General features: G+C 43.8%; 1 protein-coding gene across 1 annotated transcript; it reads left to right on the top strand.

The window, feature by feature from the left end:
- LOC133359130 (uncharacterized) lies at positions 1-21,156 on the top strand. The gene is made up of 10 exons (XM_061577524.1): positions 1-67; positions 4,231-4,404; positions 4,851-4,966; positions 8,323-8,475; positions 9,327-9,462; positions 10,805-10,992; positions 15,394-15,551; positions 16,950-17,107; positions 17,717-17,803; positions 19,925-21,156. The coding sequence occupies exons 2-10, from the start codon at positions 4,250-4,252 to the stop codon at positions 20,070-20,072; spliced, it is 1,299 nt and encodes a 432-aa protein (XP_061433508.1). The 5' UTR covers positions 1-67; positions 4,231-4,249; the 3' UTR covers positions 20,073-21,156.
- Positions 21,157-22,532: the final 1,376 nt, after the last annotated feature.

Genomic DNA, 22,532 nt, shown 5'->3' on the forward strand with positions numbered 1-22,532 from the left:
AGAGCCTCCGTCAGAGGAAGCTCAAGAGAGCTTCTCTTCCACGCCGGTCAGACGTCTTTTGGAAGAGGTAGGAATAACTAGACACTATAACTCGTGCACGCGACCTTTTGACCGTGGTGTAAATATGTATAATGATGGGTAGACAAAGAGGGGGGGGGGGTGTTAATAAACGTGGCTATTGTATCAACTGCCGTGCCCGGCCATTTCAATTAGAATCGAGCAGGGCCGCCTTCTGGTTTGCAAAGCCACTTGTGCTAACGATTGCAAACATGGAAGCATCCTGCCACGCAAGAGCCACTGTTTAAGCTAAACTAAACTTTTCATCTTGCCAGGTAAGACCCACTCAGTTGTATAGCTGTTTTTCACAAGCGACCTGACCACAAATGATATCTCAACGTAAGTGGCTTATTGTCTGGAAATGTATAGCAGCCAAATACTGTACGATAAACGCATGTTTTAAATGTGGAGGGGAAAAAAACCAGAAGAACCTGGAGAAAAATCCACACGATCACGGGGAGAGAGACATTCAAACTCCCAAATATACAGGCGTCAGGGTCGGGATCAAACCCACGACCTCCTGCATACCAGGCAAGGTAGTTAACATCTCGCTGAAAGTAAGTATACCGTGACACGGTGGCGAGATGTTATGCTCCACACTGCCTCCTGTTCCTCTACCTTGCTTTCTAAGCACAACTCACGAATTGGGCCCTGGGGAAGACATTTGTGAGGAAGATGTAGGATATAAATAAAGTACTCGACAGTGGCACACATCCAGGGTGGTAAAACATGAAAAAAGTAAACCCGCAATTATCAAAACTCGAGAATATATTTACGATTTTGTCTTAATTGTACACTAGAGCATTGTTGTGTACTCTATTGGCATTGAGCTCCTGAACATTTTGCCATACACAAGAATATATTTAATACTGGTAGGAAACCCCTGGTTACACCAGCCCACAGGGGATTATTGTGTCCGTCTGTCCGTCGTGCAGGGAGGGACTGGGTGGGGAGGGAGGGGCTGGGTGGGGTGGCTGTTTAAAGTGCAATTAGATGAAAAAAAACATTCCTGCGGAGGGAGCTGGTAGGAACGTTGCGTTGCTCGGTCAATGGCCAGGGTCAACGGAGGCGTGGTGTATTCCACAAGCCGGCGTGAGTAGGTTAAACGTTGAATTTTATAAGGGCACCACGGGGTGACCAGCCCCTCCCTCCCCACCCAGCCCCTCCCCACCCTCCTCACCCAGCCCCTCCCCACCCTCCCCTCCCCACCCAGCCCCTCTCTCCCCACCCAGCCCCTCCCTACACGACGGACGGACGGACACAATAATCCCCTGTGGGCTGGTGGAACCAGTGGGTTCCTACCAGTATAACCTGCTTCGTAAATTGGGTTACATTAGGTGATTGAGCTTTGGTTGGCCTTGCAAGCCTGCAGAGGACCAAGGACTTGCACACAACGGCTATCATGCCCACAACAACAACTTGCTGCAGATAACAAGCCATATATGTGCGTGTGTGGACTCTACCCAGTGAAGCAATAGTGTACTCATAAACAGAATGTGCGATACAGTTCAGTTCTAATAGATTTGTGGGTCAGATTGTGTGAGTAAAATGAGTGTCGTACACCATCCTCCACCAAATACAGCGAATTAATAAATATGTCATGCAAACTAACGTGCCAATTTTTTGCTGCTTCAGTCATAAATTGGCACGTTTGTTTGCTGCTTTAAATACCAAAGCCAAGGCCAACAGACGAAACAACAATCTCCGAAAAGTTTACAAATTCAATATGGGGAGCACATCCATCCACTCTACGCACCACCGCCTTAGCACTTTGTTTATCTGTGGCTGAATATGCATGCTCCACCTAGGGATTCTTCACCCACAGTAAGCATGTCGACACCGCCCTAAATTATATGTGCAGAATCGTAACAGTTTGCCTGAGAGCCATCACTGTGTTTCCTGCCTATATGCACTATCCGGCATTGCGCCCCTAACATCAGGAGGAGAGTAGCAGCAGGTGACCACGACCGGCAAGTCCTAGAGTGAGACACCCGCCATCCGCTACATGGCCATCAGCCAGCACACCGTCGTCTCTCATCGAGGAACAACTTCTTGTGCTCCACTGTACCACTGACCACATCTGCCTAGAACTTCCCTCTGGAAAAATAATGGGAAAAATCAAGCAACAAAGGAGCTCGCATCTGGCTCCAATTGCAAATTGCTCACATGGCGAAGCCTAAACAGACTGAGAGTGGGTTTCGCCAGATGCAACTCTCATGGAATCATGAATGTGCTTGTCAGGAGAAGCAAATCATGGATCATCTTCTGAGATGCCCTGCAGCATCACAATGATGTTGGTTGTAACTATAAGAAAAAAAGTGATGTTAAATTATTAAATGTTTTCGATTTCTCTCCAAAATATTGGTGCGCTGAAGCATTAATACATTGGCACATGTGTTTACATGACAGCTTTATTGTTTGTATTGGGTGGAGTAGGGTGTATGACACGGATTTTACACGCACAATCTGACCCAAACATCAATTATGAATCATAATATTGGTAAGGAAAGCTTATGTGTTATATTTACAATTCAATTAATATTGTTGTACGTTATTGTTTACCCCATTATTGATGAATCTATATTGAGTCCAAATGTGTAGCCTTTTTATTAAGTTCTGACGTTTCCTGTAGTTAATTGTCATTAGATGTTACAGCTACCATTTCAGCATATCTGATGACGATGAATGGATATGAAATATATTCTTATACTCACGTTTCATGCATCAAATTGCACGTGTAAAATAATAGTTTATGCAAATTATGTTACATTTAGGCTAATGGTTTGAACAAAACAAAAAATTTGAACAAATATATAACATCACAAGTGACAGGGTAGAAGTTTGACAAAATTGTTTTATTGAACCAATTCCCAACTCTACAACACTTTCTGTCAACTAACTTTCAAAATAAGGGCCTCCTTATGCCGTTAAGCTCATGAGGGTTACTTGACCATACTTCAGTGCTGGTCATCGCAGGTTGGTGAAGACAGGGAGCATAGACATTGGAGTATAATATAGTACACCAATTACTTTTTGCTGCGCTGCCCTCTGCAGACAACCTAGCCTTGCATCAGCCTATAAGATAATGTTATACGCTGATGGTGATCACCCATCCAAACACTCTTCAGACTTAAACCTGTTATGATTCCAAGATCTGACGAAATCAGACACATTCCGGTTGATTTCTGTCAGTTAAAATTGACAACCAGGCTTAAACTGTGAAAATCTCTCACCTGATAATTGTTTTTTTACCCTTTTATCTGGCAACAAAACTGACACCTATTTTACAAGGAGTCATGTTTGCATTGACCACAATACCTGCGGTCGGAATGCAAACAAAAAACACAACTCTGATAATGTATGCACTGTCCTTTAAATTGATTGGTCCACACCCGAGACAGCTTTTCTTAGAGCCTAGTCTCACATTGTGTTGGACCAGATGAAGCCAAAAGGCGCACAACTCAAAGCCAATGCACCATCAGAGTATGAGAGCTCGGGGTAAGCATTTGCACTCTCACCTGCTTATATCATGGGTGGCTGCCTGGATTTAAACCCAGGATCTTAGATATGTGCCATCATCTTCAGAGTGGATGTTAAAGATTCCCCGACATTCAAAACGAGTAGGCAATTGTATGCCAGCCTCATGGTCCAACATATAATAATTGGGGCACCACTCCACCTTAATCTGTGACCTTTCAGTGAATTCTTTTTTTGTTTTCCCCCACAACTTGGCTGTGAGTTAAAAAAAAAAAATCCAAGCCAAAATCATTGCCTTGGTCATAAGTGCTGCTGTTGATTAGGATGTCCATGAGATAAATGTACAGTATTGCCCCGTTATTCACGAACTTGCTGCCCGCGATTTTGGCTGTCCGCGAATCACATCCGGAACTCGATACGACTGCATCGAGAGAGAGCAGGAAAGCAAGTGACGAGAAAAAGTGATGAGAGATAAAGCTATGAGATGACGAGATGTGTTATTATGATAATGTTCATATATTTAATAGATTATTTATGTATTTATTTAAGGTAATCCATTAAAAAGCCTTTCGTAGGCCAATATCATTATCCGCAAAAAAAATGATTTTCACGCAAATCTCCAGAACGTATATCTCTCGAGAATAACGAGGGCAATTCTGCATACACTTGTGGTGTGTGTGCCTGCGTGTGAGTCAGACGTTGCAGGCTTTATAGGATGGCGCTTTCCTCGTTACCGTCGAGCAGCTGGTTGGTGACGTTCCGGGACCCGCGGGAAATATGGGACCTGCACCCGACATTGCTCATCAATGAGGTCACCGTCTTTTTGGTGGCGGCAGCGAGCGCTGTGCATGCAATCCGCAAGGGCGGGCGGTGAGGTTTGCGCACTCAACTCCGGAATAATTGATAAGAATAATGTAATTTGTAACATGCATCATATTTCACAGACGTAGATGACCGGAGCCCGGTGAAACTGGTGGGCCTTTAAGTGTGTCTTCAAAGCAAGTGTAGATTAAATCTTGAAAATGTTTATCCATTGAGGTTATCATGAAGGCAATATGTTCTTTTGTGAATGGAGATGTTGGTACGTTGTTCTTATCCAATTAAGTTATTTGCGAGTAATTGTTCAGGTTTGCAACAATCAGACCGTGATGCCAACACACATGGCCTATTGTTTTCAAATCTGGGTTGGAACAAGCCGGAACACCGTAGTGGGATTGAAAAGTTTCACTCGACTGCATTCCAGAAGAAACGAGGAACAAGTGTGGCGGCAAATCCATATGCTATTCTGAAGGGTGTGCTTCTGTGTGCGTGTGAAGGTGGCGGTACATGTGGGTGGGTATAATTCTGCATGGCCTCATCGTCGAGTCCATCAGCTACCTCCTGCCAAACATCGACAACTTCTGGCATGCGCAGAGTTCCACGATGCTCCTAGGTATGTCGTACAGTCCGCAACATAAAGCCAGCAGCATCAACCTCCACAACCCACATCCCATCGTTGGACCAACAACATGGCAACGTTGGGCCAACATTGGCCCAATAGCATGTTTATGGCAATACCGCCTCTGTCTTCTAACACTCTCAGTATGTATGGTGTAATAAAAGGTAATCCATATGAAGATACTCCACTGATGTCTAATAACCCTATTGCTCACGAAATAATTTCTCATTTCAGGCAGTCCTTGACTTACGAACACTCGACCTACGAACATCGGCACTTACGAACGAGCTTCCATAAGATATTTTTTTTTTAACCATCTGACTAGCGAACTCACACTTGCGAACCTAACCATGGAACTATTTTGTTTGCATGCATATGTGTGTATGTGCGTGAAAGTGATTGTGTGTTTATAAAAGTGAGTGTGATATGGACACAGTCCCATCGGCAAGCTCCTCCTGCAGGCATAGCCTGCGTTGGCTGGGGCATGTAGCCCGCATGCCCAGTCACTGCATGTCAAAACAACTCTTTTTTTACTGAATAGAGGGGGATAAACGGGCATAGCACAGGCTAGAGAAGAGATTGACTGATGTGGTACAGAAGGATATGGAGCTGAGTGGACCTGCCGATAACTCGTATGAGCGATGTCGAGATCGGCCTTCTGTGGAGGAGGCTCATGAAGGGTCCGTGGCAGGTTTGAGGCAGTTGCCCTCCAACAACAGCAGAGGGCGGAGGAGCCTCCTGCCAGCGAGCCTTCGACACTTCACGTGGCCTCAATTTGCACATTGCCTGGCACAAACACTGGAGACGTCACTGCCACTTTGTGGCGAATGACGGTTGTTGTTTTGCGCATATGCGTGCGTGTGTGGTGCGTGCGCATGCCCGTGTGTGGGTTAGCAGTAGTACAATGTTTGGCGTACTGTGCTACGAACCCATTAATCTGAGTACATTTTTGCTCACGACCAATACTAGTAACGATTCACTGAATGGGTCCTGAGCCTCCTCTAGGTCGACTCAGCCTCAAATGAGTACATTATGCGGTGTGTAAACATTGCCACTAAACATCGAGTCTAGGCGGCTGGACGCGGTGCTGGCCACCCACCCCCTCGTGTGCCGTGCCGGCCTTCATAGGTGCTCGCTAACAGCACTTGCCCCAACAGTCTGTTAAGTCTTTATGGGGAATCGTTGTTGTGTGTGTATGCGTGTGCATACCCCCGTGTGTGTGCGTGTACAATTGTGGGGACTCATTTACACCCCTTCTAACAAGTAAGCCAGCCAGCATCAGGACTCAAGATAAGTGAAAATAAAACGTGTTTTTTTCATGTTACTTTATTTTGGTTTATTTAATAGACAATATCACAGCAATACATGCAAATGTTCAATAATAATTCTTATTTATGAGTTTAACAATGCTTCCATTTTTTGTTGAACTGTAACACATTTTATAACACTGACCATATTGATTTCCGACTTGCGAAAGATTCGACTTACGGACGGCTGTCAGGAACAGAACCTGTTCATAAGTTGAGAACTGGCAGTACATTTTTCCAGAATGCTGTTAAGCTGGTTTGTAAATAGGGATTATTTACATAAGTCACTACCACTAGAGCACACCTATCCATAATAATTATATAATTTTTAAGAAATACAATTTCAGACATTCTGCATCATGTATTTATAACGTATAGGCTTGATTACTGTAACTCTATGTATGCTGGCTTTACCACACACATTAATAGTCTCCCAACAAATACAGAATACAGCCGCCAGATTTTTTTTTACAAATTATGACCAGTGGGAGCACATTTCTCCTGCGTTCAGAGATTACACTGGTTGCCGGTCTACTTGCGGATCATATTTAATATCCTGCTTTTAATATATAAGGTCCTTACTCTTTGGTTCTTTCGGTAAAGTCACGTAGGTATAAAATAAAGTAAATCACGACGTTTTGGGCACAACACAAGCGTCAATCATCAGGCGTATACCTACGTGACTTTACCGAAATAACCAAAGAGCATGGATTCCTGCAGTCAGGAAATCTTAAATAAAGATATAAGGTCCTGTTTATCGCTCTGATCTTTTGGAGAGATATGTAGCTGCCAGATGTCTTAGTTCCAGTGCACAGAGTCTTGTGGCTTCGGAGGGCGCTCATTCCATTGTTTGGCTCCCAGGTGGCGGAACGACCTCCCCCATTGACATAAGGGAAGATGGTAGTCTGTGCACATTTAAACGGTTGCTGAAGACTCAATCTCTTCAGTCCGTCACAAATCCCTATGGGTTGATCTGTCTCTCAGCTTGACACCACTATATGACGGGTCAGTTTATGGGGCCTGTTTACTCGCTTGCGGAGTGGGTTGATAATCAGTTTTCTTTTGCGTTGTGTAATATACATTTTTATTGGTGTCATTTTATATACTTTTTTATGTGTTAAGTGGTCTGTGAACATTGTTTTATTGTGAAGGGTGCTATACTAAATAATGTTTGATTGATTGTTCCCCTTATAACTATAAGCCTAAGAACAGGTTTAAATGTACTTTTTATAAGGACAGATATTCATGTTCATAGACATTTCCCCCACTTTTGAGGGGTATATCTGTTAGCTTTCTCCACTAAATTCTGTCTTGAGCCATCTCTAAACGCACTGCACTGTCCTGCATATCCTGGATCATGACTCAACTGATTTCTAGGCATTTTCCCTGGTGATTCCATATTTATCACCTTTATTCTGATGTTGTTTTCTTATCTTCTCACTCGTTGTCCTAGCATTCCGAGTTGACTTAATTTCAGCTTGTATGACCTGAGATAAGACTGGGCACTATAATGAGAGACGACAATTATTGTGGGATTTGTCTTCCAATAATATACACGTTGTCCTTTTGATATACCTTGTGTCAGAGAAAGACCCTGGGACATTGTCGGATTCTATTTATGAATTCCCGTAAATCGTTTTTTTACGCACATTCAGGATACACGTTTTGATATGTTACATAGAATATATTCTGCATGGCAGTCAAACATTTTTTATATATTTCGATATGGGGTAATCCAAACAAAGTGAAAAATGAATTCGTGACTATTAGACTGCCAATTATCCTCAATTGGTGACCAAACAACTTACTCGGCTCGAGAATCCAGTTTAATTTCAGGTAGATCTAGTTCCATCCATGGGTTTTGGTGGTGCCAGCTCAGTGCCCTGACACATTATTAGCCCTTTGAACCACATTGTATAATAACTTGTTAGCGTTTTCTGTACTTTGTATTACATTTTGCAAGTGTGCGTTTAACTGGAACTCAAAGTGTAATTCTGTGTGTGTGTGTGTATGTTACGTGTTTTTTTTTTCCTTTATTTGCAGGCCAGAGACTCCCAATGCACATCATCGTGCTCTACCCGATGATGATTTACCATGCGTACGTAGCCGTCAATCACATGGGTCTCCCGTGGTGGGCCGAGCCGTTCGCCGTGGCACTGGGGAATTTGCTCATAGACATACCCTTCGACATCATGGGTCAGTTTTTTTTCATACCAATCGTACTACCGGTGTCATACAAACCCATCGTGAATGCAAAAAAATGTGTTCCCCTAAATCATCTACTTCCCAACAATCCTTGTCTTCTAACCACGATCCCCTTCATACCCCCCGACTAAACACTGATGTGAATTATACGCATCAAACAGTGTATGTGAAAATCTAAATGTGTGCAAATGTTATATTCGGACAAAAAAATGTACGAGTCAGACAGTACAAGCGAGACAGAACATCATACACAGACATTTTTACTGGTAGGAACCTCCTGGTTACACCAGCCCACAGGGGATTATTGTGTCCGTCCGTCCGTCGTGCATCAAAAAATGGGAAGGCTGGGGCTGTGTGGAGTGGGGAAGGTGGGGAGGGGCTGGGTGGGGAGGGGAGGGTGGGTAGAGTGGGGCTGGGTGGGGGGTGGGAGGGGTGAGGCTGGGTGGGGAGGGGCTGGTCACCCCGTGGTGCCCTTATAAAACTCAACGTTTAACCTACTCACGCCGGCTTGTGCCCGCCCTCACAGTCGGCCATATTTGCGGAATACACCACGCCGCCGTTGACCATGGCCATTGACCGAGCAACCCAACGTTCCTACCAGCTCTCTCCGCAGGAATGTGTTACTCTGAATCATAACAGGCCATCGCATTGTGGGGTAGTGATATGTTTTATGCCTATCTACAATTGTCCTAGGTTGGATGATTGGGTCATTCTTGGGGTGAGACACTGGGTGATTCTCTTGAGTGGTTAACCTGCCCGGGTGAGTTACTGTATTGGTGAGCCACTGGGTGATTTCTCTCAGTGATTTACTTGTCTGGTCGATTCACTCTCTCCAAATGCAGGCATCAAGCTGCTGTGGTGGACATGGCATGATACAGACCCCAATATATTTGACCGCCATTACTGGGTTCCGTGGACATCCTACATATTCCACATGACATTCTCCTTCAACTTCACGATGCTCACCAATGCCTCAAGGTCTACACACACCCACATGATTGCACACACATTTACACATCATTATCGATATATTATTCTATTGTGCATATGCTCTTGCTCTATGTAACCCCATCACCCGCAGTGCATTCTGGCTCCGTGTACCCCCATCACCCAGCATACTCTCTTGCTCTGTGTTACCCCCATCACCCACTATAATCTCTCTGGCTCCGTGTACCCCCATCACCCAGCATACTCTCTTGCTCTGTGTTACCCCCATCACCCACTATACTCACTGGCTCTGTTTACCCCTATCACCTAGCATACTCTCTGGCTCTGTGTACCCCCATCACCCAGCATACTCCCTGGCTCTGTGTTACCCCCATCACCCACCATACTCTCTTGCTCTGTGTTACCCCCATCACCCACTATACTCTCTGGCTCTGTGTTACCCCCATCACCCACTATACTCTCTGGCTCTGTGCACCCCCATCACCCACCATACACTGGCTCTGTGTACCCCCATCACCCACCATACACTGGCTCTGTGTTACCCCCATCACCCACCATACTCTCTGGCTCTGTGTACCCCATCACCCACCATACACTGGCTCTGTGTTACCCCCATCACCCACTATACTCTCTGGCTCTGTGTACCCCATCACCCACCATACACTGGCTCTGTGTTACCCCCATCACCCACCATACTCTCTGGCTCTGTGTACCCCATCACCCACCATACACTGGCTCTGTGTTATCCCCATCACCCAGCATACTCTCTGGCTCTGTGTTACCCCCATCACCCACTATACTCTCTGGCTCTGTGTTACCCCCATCACCCAGCATACTCTCTGACTCTGTGTACCCCATCACCCACCATACACTGGCTCTGTGTTATCCCCATCACCCAGCATACTCTCTGGCTCTGTGTTACCCCCATCACCCACCATACACTGGCTCTGTGTTACCCCCATCACCCAGCATATTATCTGGCTCTGTGTACCCCCATGACCCACCATACTATCTGGCTCTGTGTTACCCCCATCACCCAGCATACTCTCTGGCTCTGTGTTACCTCCATCACCCACCATACACTGGCTCTGTGTACCCCATCACCCACCATACTTTTTGGCTCTGTGTACCCCCATCACCCACCATACTCTTTGGCTCTGTGTACCCCCATCACCCACCATAATCTCTAGCTCTGTGCTACCCCCATCACCCAGCATACTCTCTGGCTCTGTGTACCCCCATCACCCACCACATACTCTGCCTTTGCAGTTCAGTGTTATTTTGCCAATTTTTGATTCAGTTCATATTTGCCTATGCCAAAACTGTTGCTGATCTGATCCCTCCCCACCTCCTCGCCTCTTCATTCCCCTAGGTGGCTGCTCACAGGCAGCTCCTCAAGAGACAAGGTTGGAGGTAGTTTTATCGCCGAGGTGCTGACGGTGCTCATCCCTGGTTTCCTGTCCTTCCCCGTGGCGGTGGCCACGCAGTTCACGTTGCTTTACCACGTACTGCACGACATCCTTGAGATCCACACAGAGAACCTGGTCTTCACTCTCATAGGTTTGTGAACACGGCAGGATTTGCAGAGGGGATGATGGTTATCCCCAATTATATATATACACAGGCAGTCCCCGGGTTATGGAAGGGTTTGGTTCCCGAGAACGATCTGCAACCCGAATTTTCCGTATGTTGGAAACTGAACAATTTCCCCCCAGAATCGAGATAAAATCCCATAGCCGGAAACAGTTGTGCCTCCCCTACGCGGCTGCTAGGTTCGTTTTCTCTCAGTACTGTATCGCGCTGTCATTCGTTTTCTATCGCTACCTGTACAGTATCACTGTGCATACACTCTGCACCTCCTATGATTTTTTCATTTAATCGAATATCTACCCTAACACTACCCTTAATTAAAATAATCGAACATATACCGTATCCAATTGTTTATGAATATCACGAAATATTTTTATATTCATTGTTAACAGAAAGCAGTCACTACCGAATGTTTGTTTACCGAGCATTAGGCTAGGCTTAGACTTCTCTGATGGCTGTTGGCTGACACCATAAGGTCTCGACGTAATTGTGTTAAATAAAGTACGGGGCCGTCCATAAATGACGTCACGCACCTAGAGGGGGAGGGGGGTCAGACATTTGTGACGAGGGGGGGAGGGGTGATTTTGAGAAATGTGACGTCACATAAAAATGCGAAACTTTTAATAAATATATAATTGTTGTAACAACACTCATTTTCATATATTTTCATTATTAACTATTTGCTTATTAATATTTACTAAGGTCACATTTTATTTATTCCATGAAGGAGCATTTTGCTTCTCCATGGGAGAATGGAGAAGCATACATTTTGTAATTTTTGTTGAATGATTGTTATTAAACATTTAGATTCTAATGATTCTACCAGGGCTTTTCATTCTGTGGAATGAATATGTGATTGTTATAATTGTACCTCCCCATTTTGCTTCGTTCTACTACAAAGTTTAAAGTATTTTTTTATAGTTAGAATTACTTTAAATATTTTATAATTATAAGAGAATTTAAATATAATATTCTGAACATCTGCAGTTTTAGTTAGACGTTGAATATTTTCAAGTGAATATTATGCTAAATGTCACCTTTTCCAACACCTTTTAATAAATGTTTTCTCCTACAACATCAGAGTGCAGCGCCACATTAAATACGCACTACAATGACAATAGTTTAAAGTGATTTGAAGCATGTTTCATCTTCAAAATGGAAATATGGTTTTGGGGGGGTGGGGGGGGGGCCAGAGCTTTGTGACGTCATATTTGAGGGGGGTCTGACTTTTTGTGACGTCGTGTGACGAGGGGGGGGAGGGAGGGTAAAACAATCGGCCAAAATAGCGTGACGTCATTTATGGACGGCTCCTACGTACAGTAAATAAACTTAAAATGGAGAAAACTACCAATATAAACATTGGGAAAAAGATCGTTATATGCATAGAAAACGTACAATTAAGTAATGCTACAAAAGGAAAATAATTACGTAACGCTACAAAAATTTCCATTTATCTTAATCCTAATGAAGCTGGGGCTTCTGTGAAGGCGGAATTTTGACGGAGCGAGGCGTAAGGTAGGGAGGGGGCTTACACTTCGCGGAAGGCGGGACTTACACCTCGCTCCGCGGTATTTATCCGCAACCTCACCGCGCTGTACTTTTTGCCCTTACGTAACCAACACAAGCATTTCCACGTATTGCATTTTTTTTTTACATAATTTATGGGAGCATTTCCATAAAGTCGGATTTCCGTAAGTCGGGTCTTCCGCAACCCGGGGACGTACTGTATATATGTTAAAATGCAAACCTGTAGTGCTGGAGCATAATTAAACAAAACTAAATCCACCAGCCACAGCCTCCGAATCATCAAAAAAATAAAGCAATGACGTGTTAAAAACGATGTATTTTTGGGTAAAACACCAATTTACATGAGGGTTTCTCAAAAATTGATGTCATAGGAAGTGACATCACACCTGAGTTCACTTCCATGTTTTACTTGCCAAAAGTGCCACCACGTGACGTAGTTTTATTGATTATTAAAATATTAAAAAGATCAATTATGATTTTACTGATGGTACTTAATGATAGAAAGTCAAACGCAATTATACATGTTTAAATGATTAAAATCACTAAATGTAGTAATGAACAATGTGATTTATTAAAGTTTAAGTCAAGATTTAAACTATAATTAATAAATTAAAATATCCAAATATGAAGAAATATGCCAGCAAATCTGATCTATGAAAAAACTAAAGCTGAAAATTCATCCCTCATGTGTATAAATTAGTTTTTGTTCATTCAGATACACTTAAAAAAACGTAGAGACGTTGGTGTATATATGCATCTATGTATGTATATGCTAATGAGTATGGGTGTAATAGAGTTGAATAATCAATTAATATAGATTTTTAAGCTCCCGATGCATACATTGAATTGTATGTGTAACAATTTTTATGTTACAAATTATGTTGACAAACTTTACGTGACCCTATCAGTCGCTAGAGGCTGATACTTTCGACAAATTAAAAAATATATATGTTCTTGAATTGCAACCATGAATCATGACACTGTATCCAATTTAGGTGAATTACAACATCCAGAGAGGAATATAGCAAAGGAGATGGAGTGATGAGATTGGCTCAAGTGCATGTGGCGCGTGGATTGTTGTATCACAGTACCGTGAAGGATAGCAGCAACTTGGGGAAAGGCTTTATCCAGTCGTGGCTAAATCGTGGCTGATGATGTTTTGAGTGTGTGTTTACCCATGAGAAATGGAAACACAGTGTTAGCCCATTGCGTAAAAAAATCCTGCAACTTGAGTTAAATTCTGACTCATGGATGACAATAGTAGCAAGAGAGATCTTAACCGGTCCTAGGCCTCCCATAGATTTACTCAACCTTGAATAAGAATCTGTTGCAATGTATTAACATCAGCACTGGGCAGGCCAGGGTCGCCAGGCATGGATTTGGCCACATAACCCGTTTGTGTGATATTCACCAAAACCTTGCACTTCGTTGATTTGAGTATTTGCACCAAATTTATTGAGGTATAGTTCGCAGCCAATTGTGTCCCTGTGGGTTGATCATTTGCGGTTGGTGACGAGATTCCTGTATGCATCGTAACTGTACTGATCATGATGCCGCTGCTGCGGAAGAACACACGTGCCGGTCTTGCCTCCATCATGTCTCCCAAGTGGCTCATTGTGGGTCCCAGGTCACTTTCCCAGTGTCCAGTGAGACGGGGAGCTTCAGCCGTCCACGATTTACGTAGTGGTAGGAGTGTTACACTGTGTACATACATTTTTTTATTTCATGATTTGACTGTACAAGTTATTTCTAGATTGCAAGGGTCCATACTCTTTGGTTTCTTCGGTAAAGTCACGTACAGCATTTTTGCTGTGACGGTTCCACCTGAAGACGGGAGCTTGTGTTGCCTCCAAAACGTCGTAATTTAATTTATTTTCCTTTTTGTTACCTACATGACTTTACCGAAAAAACCAAAGAGTATGTACAAGTTATATTTCACACTCTAAAAAATGTTAATATTTTACGTACAGATTCTTCCTGTTTCACGCTTGGGTTAATGTAGTGTCAGATAAAACAAGAGGAGGGGGTGTCGTAATTCGAATCGTGAACCGATCTCGAGTTTTCTCCTTCGCCTTTGAGTTTACGGGTCCCGGATTTGCTGATTGTGGCTATTTTCAAGAACGTAACACCCGCGATGGGCAAGGATTTGGTGTACCAGTCCTAATTGGTGCTCGCTAACAGTATATCAAGCTAAACAAGGTTTCTTTGCCATTTGTATGCCTACTACCCACTTTAATTATTCCATTTTGCGATTCACTTCAATCATGTGCACTAAGTATCGCTGCCCCTATGTGTGTCTGTGTGCAGCTGTCTCCATGCTAACGGTAAGGGTCACTTGCTGACCGTGTTTGTGTAGGCTTTTACGCGCTGATGTTGTGGGTCACTCACTAACCCTGTGTGTGAGTGTAGTGAATTATGTGCTTATGGTGTATCACCCACCACTAATCCCCTATGTGTAGAGATCTACTTTCTGATGGTAATGGTCACTCACTCATTCTATGTGGGTGTGTAGCAAATCTATGCTATTATTTATTTTCATGACTTGTTTACCGTTTCTCTATTTTTCACTCCAATGTTTTTATGGCTTGTTGTTGTAACTTGCTGACCCACCCCTACTGGATATATGTGAAAACGAGCTTCATAGCTCATCGTATTCCTCCAGTCTAAAGATTATGATATGTATGTTGAACTTCTTTCGCACCGTATGGAGCCAACCATGATAATCAGAGTTGCGCTGATGGCGTGAGTCACTTACTTTTCCTGTGTGTAGCCTTCTTCGCGCTAATGGTGTGGGTCACTCACTGACCCCCGTGTGTGTGTGCGTGTCTGCCTGCCTGTCTGCAGCCATCTACGTGTTCATGGTGTGGATTGGTGAACGTCACGCAGACAGGGGGGCAGGGAGCAGAGCCGAGAGAGGGAATGGTGGGACCTGGCTGTTGGGCTGGCTGTCGCACGAGACTGCATGGGCCATGCTATTGCACTTCATTGTTTACACCTTGATGGTGCGATCCGTGAGCTCACACGCAAAATTCCACCTCCGATTTAAAGCTTTCGTGACTGCAGGGATTCATCTTCTTGGTTCTTTCGGTAAAGTCACGTAGAATGGAAATAATAAAATAATAAAAATACAACGTAATAAAATCATTCTCACGACGTTTTGGCCACAACGCAAGCAGCCGTCCTCAGGTGAGAGAAGACAGAGTCTGAATTCAGACTCTGTCTTCTCGACAGACCTGTTCTTCACCTGAGGACGGCTGCTTGCGTTGTGGCCGAAACGTCGTGAGAATTATTTTATTACGTTTTATTTTTATTATTTTATTATTTCCATTCTACGTGACTTTATCGAAAGAACCAAGAAGAAAAATTCCACCTGCCACCACAACCACAACGAATCCACTGCAGCGTGAAGGCCTCCGAAAGGCGTTGTCGCCTCTAACGGTCCCGCGGTGTAACATCGCACCTGCTGCACACGAGCTGATTTCATCTATCCATCTCTGCAGCAGACGTTCCCTTCAGGCGTGTTCTCTCCTCTTTGCCTGTCACGCCATAGTTATTCTCACCCACCGGTCATCATCCCTTATCGTACCTTTACCTGTCCTGCCAAAGCCCACTTAATTTGTATTGACAGCCTGTGTGCATTCTCCAATCCATGTTCCTCTTTTCGACTCCCAAGCATGCATCTCTCCACACTTTTTTGCATGTTTTTTTAGTTTTTGTTCCGTATTCTTTATTAGTGCCAACATTGCATAGTAGCTGGTAGTACAATGGCACGTTGCTTCACATTTATCAAGTTCAACTTGCCAAAAGCACCCTAACCTGCTCCCATCAGCCTATTTCATCATTTAGATTTCAGTCCACTTTCAATAACTGCCCGAGGTATAAACATTCTGCTGTGTTTTCCTTCTGTGCTCCTCCAAAAGACATAGTACGTGATTTGTTGCACGTACATTTCCGTTTTGATTTTATTCATCTTGAGTCCAACTTTGCATCCTTTAGGAACTTCTTCAAACATTGCCCGCAGTTCATTCCCATTGAACTTGTATAACGATTATGTCAACAGCAAATGTGGGATGGTTAATATTTAACCATTTTTTCCATGTTCTCCTCGTGGTTGCGTAAATTTTTCTCCGGTTTTCCTTCCACATTTAGAAACACGCGTTTAGAGCATTTGGCTGCTATACATTTCCACATGATAAGCCACTTCATTGAGCTATCATTTGGGGCCAGGATGCTTCTGAAAAAGAGCCATATAGCTCAATGGGCCGACCTGGTAAAATAAAAAGTTTAGTACTAATAGTTTTAACCAATTCATATTTATGCATTCATTTCTCGGACAGGAAAGTGCTGGTTGGGTAAACGGGTATATGCTAAAGGTCTCACGTGGGATATTTGTGTTGTAGGCATACTTCGCGACTCCTCAAACGCAGCTGTCAATCGGGCTGCACGAACCGCTGGGCCCATGCGATGCACCGGACGTCGTGGTCATGTCGCCGCTGGGACAGGCGCTCAGCAAGCGTGCCTACCTGTGCACCAGTGACTACGACGAGGACTACTTCAGGTGCAGACGACGCAGCCACACGGTGGAAGTTTGTGGGGTTTCCTACTCGCTAAAGGTTTCTACCGGATGGTTATTGCTTGGATTAATGATTGCATCCGTGAAGTTTGTCGGCCTCCCCGCCCCCCCCCCCCCTATTCATCACGGATGAGAGGAGTTCTACTATAACTATAATTATATTAAATCAGCATATCTACTGCCTACTGAATCAGTACTGAGCCTACTACTGTTTGTGCGCTGCTGTGTATTTAAAGATTCCATGAGAAGCAGCATACAAATTTGTCACTTTGTTGAAGGGAGGAAACCGCAGATTCAAAAATACTATGATTTTTTAATGAATTGCTGTTGGTGCCTCTTAAGTGTGACATGGCCTAGCGGGTAGCACATTCATCGTTTGTTTCATATATTCATGGTTCCAAATCAGTGGCTGGCCTGATTATTACTGCGGATGTAATAAGGAATCTAACACACACACACAATTCAATGCATATGATGAGCGTAATAATATCGATCACTGAAATGATTGCATTGTTACACCCCTACTAATTGTATCTCTGCAATGTAGTGGCTGTCTGTTATTTGTTTATCTAATTCACATCGATGTATTCACAGTATGGATTGTAACTGGCTGCTCAAATCACATAATCTGACCCGGCAGAGTGTGACAGCTCTCCCTGACAGCAATGGAATTACTCACTGGTAAGTGTAATCACAAACATAGTGATGCCCTCTTTATTCTTCTAGATTGTTTAGGGTAAGTGCTGTTCGGGAGCAACTACCAAGACCGTCACAGCACACAAGCCAGTAGTGTGGTCAGGACCACGCCTAGCCACCTTTGTCTCCCTGATGCTCATGTTTACAGATGACTGCGAGGTTTAAACTCGGTGTGGGCCTCTTGTAAGTCAACTGGCTCCGGAAGTAAGTACTTGCTCTGGTGGATATCAGCAAAGGGAACTCTAATAACCCATTTTCCTGGGGCACATTTGAGCCAAGGCAGAACCAAACTGTGATTCGCTATTCATATTCTTTGGGTCTTTCGGTAAAACCACGTAGATAGAAAAACAAATCTAAATCACGACGTTTCGATCGCAACACAAGCAATCGTCTTCAGGTGAAAAAAAAACGATTTTAATCTGACTCGGGGCCAGCAGCAGACTTTATACATGTTGTGATACATTGTGTCAGTACACTTGCACCTACCACTGCATTGCCTACATGCGTCACGACTCGTTCATTGTGGGCGATATCAGCAGCACACCTCGAATTCTGCAGTGGAAGAATAATAAAATGATATAAAACTATTTTTTTTATTAAAGTATAAAGATTTTTTATTTTAGCAGGTAAGGCCCACTTGAGCTATATAGCTCTTTTTCAGAAACGACCCGGCCACAAATGAGAGCTCAACGAAGTGGTTTGTCACGTGGAAATGTATAGCAGTTAAGTGCTTGAAACGCATGTTTCTAAATACGGAGGGAAAAACCAGAGGACCCGGAGAAAAATCCACGCGACCACAGGGAGAATGTGCAAACTTCAAATATACAGGCATCAGGGTCAGAATCAAACCCACGACCTGTATTATCCATAATGGAGGTTTTTGGGTTAGATCGCGTAAATATAAATGTGTCATTCAACACACCACCACAAGACACGGCCAATTAGTAAGGTTTGTCACGTAAAGAAAACATGCCAATTCGTTACTAGTACAGCACACCGGTGTGTAAATCCACAACATCTACAATTCGAGTATGACATTTCGCCAGTATTTACAACCAGCATCTTCAGGCGACATCCAGAGTTATGGAGAAATCCTCCTGTTTCGGTCTTAAATAGAGAGATAAATGCGATGTCGTCACTTGTGTGAGAAACGCCAGCGAAGACATCAGCTTTATCCGCTTGATTCGGAGTTTCTCCAATTTCCTTGTTTGAAGAAAAGTATCCTCCACATAGAGGTTAGTTTAGCACGTAGGTTTTCGTGACCAATATCCATAATAGAGGTTTTTGGGTGAGATTGCGTAAATACTAGGCAAGGTAGTTAACATTTCGCCACCGTGACGCCCTAAACACAATGTGTTGCCTCCTGAGCTACAACGGGACTGGCTCCGCATGTCCCCGGTGTGGCTCGTGTTTGTACATTGGAAAAGCGGTAAAAGATGTTTGGTAGAACCCGGTAGACCATCAACTTCTCTTTTGTGCCATGCCAGCCTTGTAAGATGCTTTTCTAGAGGTTGCCCATGTTACTGCGAGAAGGAGAAAGTAAAGCTGCCGCTGGATGGTGAAGAGCTGTGGAGAAATGTGAGCTGGAAACAACTACGTCTCGGGCAGCGCTTCAGATAACTATGACACTGGGTCATTTACTCGCGAGCGAAATATTAATTACGCATGACATTCGCGACTCGTGTGGTGTGGAGAGACACCCATCCTGCAGTGAATTGACAAAAAGGGTATACATGTGCCTGCACTCATTATTTGTTTAGCGCATTATGTCATTATGAAGAGCACTGCTAAAAGGTACGATCCGTGTGTGTGTGTCATGCATCTTGAGCGATAGTGCAGTAGTTGGCACACTGCTCTATGAACCCGCTGACCCGAGTTATTTTCCCGCTCACGACCAACATCAGTGGTAAATATCTGAATCGGTCTTGGGCCTCCTCTAGGTCGACTCAGCCTTAAATGAGTACCCTGGTGTTGTTGTGTGGTGCTGGCCCACACTATCCCTTCGTTACGCTCTACCGGTTTAATAGGTGCTCTCTTACAGCCCTTGCCTCAATAGTCTGTTAAGAGCTACGTGGGTGATCTTTGTCTTTTGTGCAATGTATGCAGGTACGCTGTGTGTGGGAAGCCATACCCTAACTCGTACGAGTACATTCACGCCGTGGGGATGCTGTGTGCCATGGGGCTCGCGTTTTTCCACACGGCATTAACACCACGCCCGCAGCCTGGGCGATTGGCTAAGCACAAGAGTAACTAGTGGAGCACACGAAAAAACATGCAGTACACAATTACAAATATATACACACACACATGCAATTACTAATACGTACACTTGCTGCTGTGTTATTTACATGCGACTCGACGCGTTCATTACGTACGACGTTGGTGGCACAGCTCAAGTTCTGCAATGGAAAACAACTTGGTGGATTCAGGGTCCAAATTTGCCAAATATGGCATGGCGTAGTAGTAGCACATTGCACGCACGCAACATTAGCAACACACGCATATGCACAATTACGAACATATGCACACAATTATTAATGTGCACACACATACACAATTACCAACAAGCACAAAGACAAAGATTCTCCATATACCCTTAACATACTTTCGGGGCAAGTTCTGCTAGCGAGCACCTATGAAGACCAGCAAGGTAGACGAGGGGGTGGATGTCCAACACCACGCCCGACCGCCTTTGTCTCCCCAGTGTCGATGTTTACAGACCGCACCAGGTACTCATTTGAGGATCGGTTCAGATAATCGTCACTGGTGTTAGCCGTGAGCAGGAATCGAACTCGGGTCGTTTGGTTCTTAGAGCAATACACGAACCGCTACACTTCCACTCCCCACAATTACACACACACACAATTACCAACACACACAAAACACACAAGAACATCTGATAAAGCATGGATGGACAGATATATACACATGCACACAAATATTTGCAAGAACTCGCCCATAAGCTGGTTGGTGATTAAATCTTGATTTGAAGCTTTCGTGACTGCAGGAATCCATACTCTTTGGTTCTTTCGGTAAAGTCACGTATTTTATACCTACGTGACTTTACCGAAAGAACCAAAGAGTGATTCATAGCGTTCAAAGTGTCATGTAATTGTTTCTATCGACTAGACTCACTAGAGGCAGCAGACCCACATGGCTTAATAGTGTTTAACGAGTGGGCACCTGCCTTTGCTAAAGTACAGGTTCGGCAGCTTCAAATATCAGCCATATATTTTCATATTAAATACACATGAATTAACAGATTTTTTTTATTTCGTAAAATGTTTGTGATGTTAGCAGCATTACTGTCATAATAAAAAAAATTACTGTGAATCGGATTGTGATACAGAGTCGTGACAATTCATCAAATCCCTTAGGGGGGGATGTTACGCCCGCACTGAATATAATCTAATAATAAGACCTTAAAGTTTTCACTGATGCACCGTTGTGATAGATAAGCAGACAACGTCTCCTTCATTTCCGCACCTCAGATTAGCACGGTTAGCTACGTACGGTGTAAAATAAGTTCAACATACATATCTCCCTCCATTTGAAATAAAAACAAATATCTTAAAACACAGCCCGTCCACCCAACGGCCTTCTGGTTGCATCAGCGGCATTGATGCAGTGCAAGCACATTCTGGACTTCTAGGTTGCGTTGGTGGATCATTCGACAATTAGTCGTGGTAAGCGTGAGAGAGTGACCGACCTGAGCGATGAGGACTTGTTGCCATTTGAAGACGAACACTGTTCAGGTAGTGGTTAACGCACTGCTGCTCTGAGCGCAACGACCTAAAGTTCAATTCATCTGTACGGTACAGTTTTGAGTGTGCACGTGTTTGCTCCGCAAATTGCGCTTTTCTCTTACACACCATTTATTAAATAAAACAACACTGAATGCCAGTACAATTAAGAATGCATTTTTACATTTTATTGGTTAGACACAAAGCACAAAATAGTTGAGCACCTCCGTGTTTATGTGATTGAAGCCATACAGAGTATCCTGAACTCTGCTCAAACGATGTATTACGTTAGTAGCGCTACACACAGTAATGGTACTAGGCATACATAAAGTAAATGATAAGTACTCTCTGGTTCTTTCGGTAAAGTCACGTAGATAGAAAAAATAATCAAAGGAAACACGACGTTTCGGTCGCAACACAAGCGTCCGTCTTCAGGTGAGAAAATGATCTGAAGATTGTGGCTTTATATAGGCACGGGAGGAGGGGGGGGAGGAGTTTTGTCGAGTTGTGGCTGTAGGAGATTCACGGGGGAGAGGGGGGGGGTGTGCAGGGAAGGGTGGGGGACTGGCTTCCCCTAACGCTAAACGGATCTTGTTTAAGGCCATCCTAGCCCTAATCTCAGAAAGAATAAGGCTGCTCCGATTTGAACTTGATCATTTAGACGAGACTCTCTTACAATCACATTTAGCATTAACAGACGAAATGTCCACATCTGATTGGGACCATGTGGATAACATGACTGTTTTTTCTGCTGCTTCAATGTCAACCAAAAGCAGAGTCAACCTGATTGCCAAATTCAACCTCCTGTCAAAAAAGAAACCCGAACCACACTTGGAAAAGTTATATGTTAACAAGATTGTTATCAATCACTGTAACAGCCCAATTTCTGACAGCCTAAAATCGGTACTGGCTAAGGGGTTGAATTTCGCAGTCACCCCCAAACACATCTCAGTGGATGACATCATTGCCCA

This window comes from Lethenteron reissneri, chromosome 64 (assembly GCF_015708825.2).
Source record: "Lethenteron reissneri isolate LAM-NWPU_2019-01 chromosome 64, ASM1570882v1, whole genome shotgun sequence".
NCBI classification, from domain to species: Eukaryota; Metazoa; Chordata; class Hyperoartia; order Petromyzontiformes; family Petromyzontidae; genus Lethenteron; species Lethenteron reissneri.

Excerpts from the sequence above, each read along its gene's own strand:
- LOC133359130 (XM_061577524.1), top strand. The coding sequence starts at position 4,250 with ATGGCGCTTTCCTCGTTACCGTCGAGCAGCTGGTTGGTGACGTTCCGG. Across the intron at positions 8,476-9,326 it reads CATACCCTTCGACATCATGG|GCATCAAGCTGCTGTGGTGG; the intron begins GTCAGTTTTTTT and ends CTCCAAATGCAG. Across the intron at positions 15,552-16,949 it reads TCATTGTTTACACCTTGATG|GCATACTTCGCGACTCCTCA; the intron begins GTGCGATCCGTG and ends TTTGTGTTGTAG.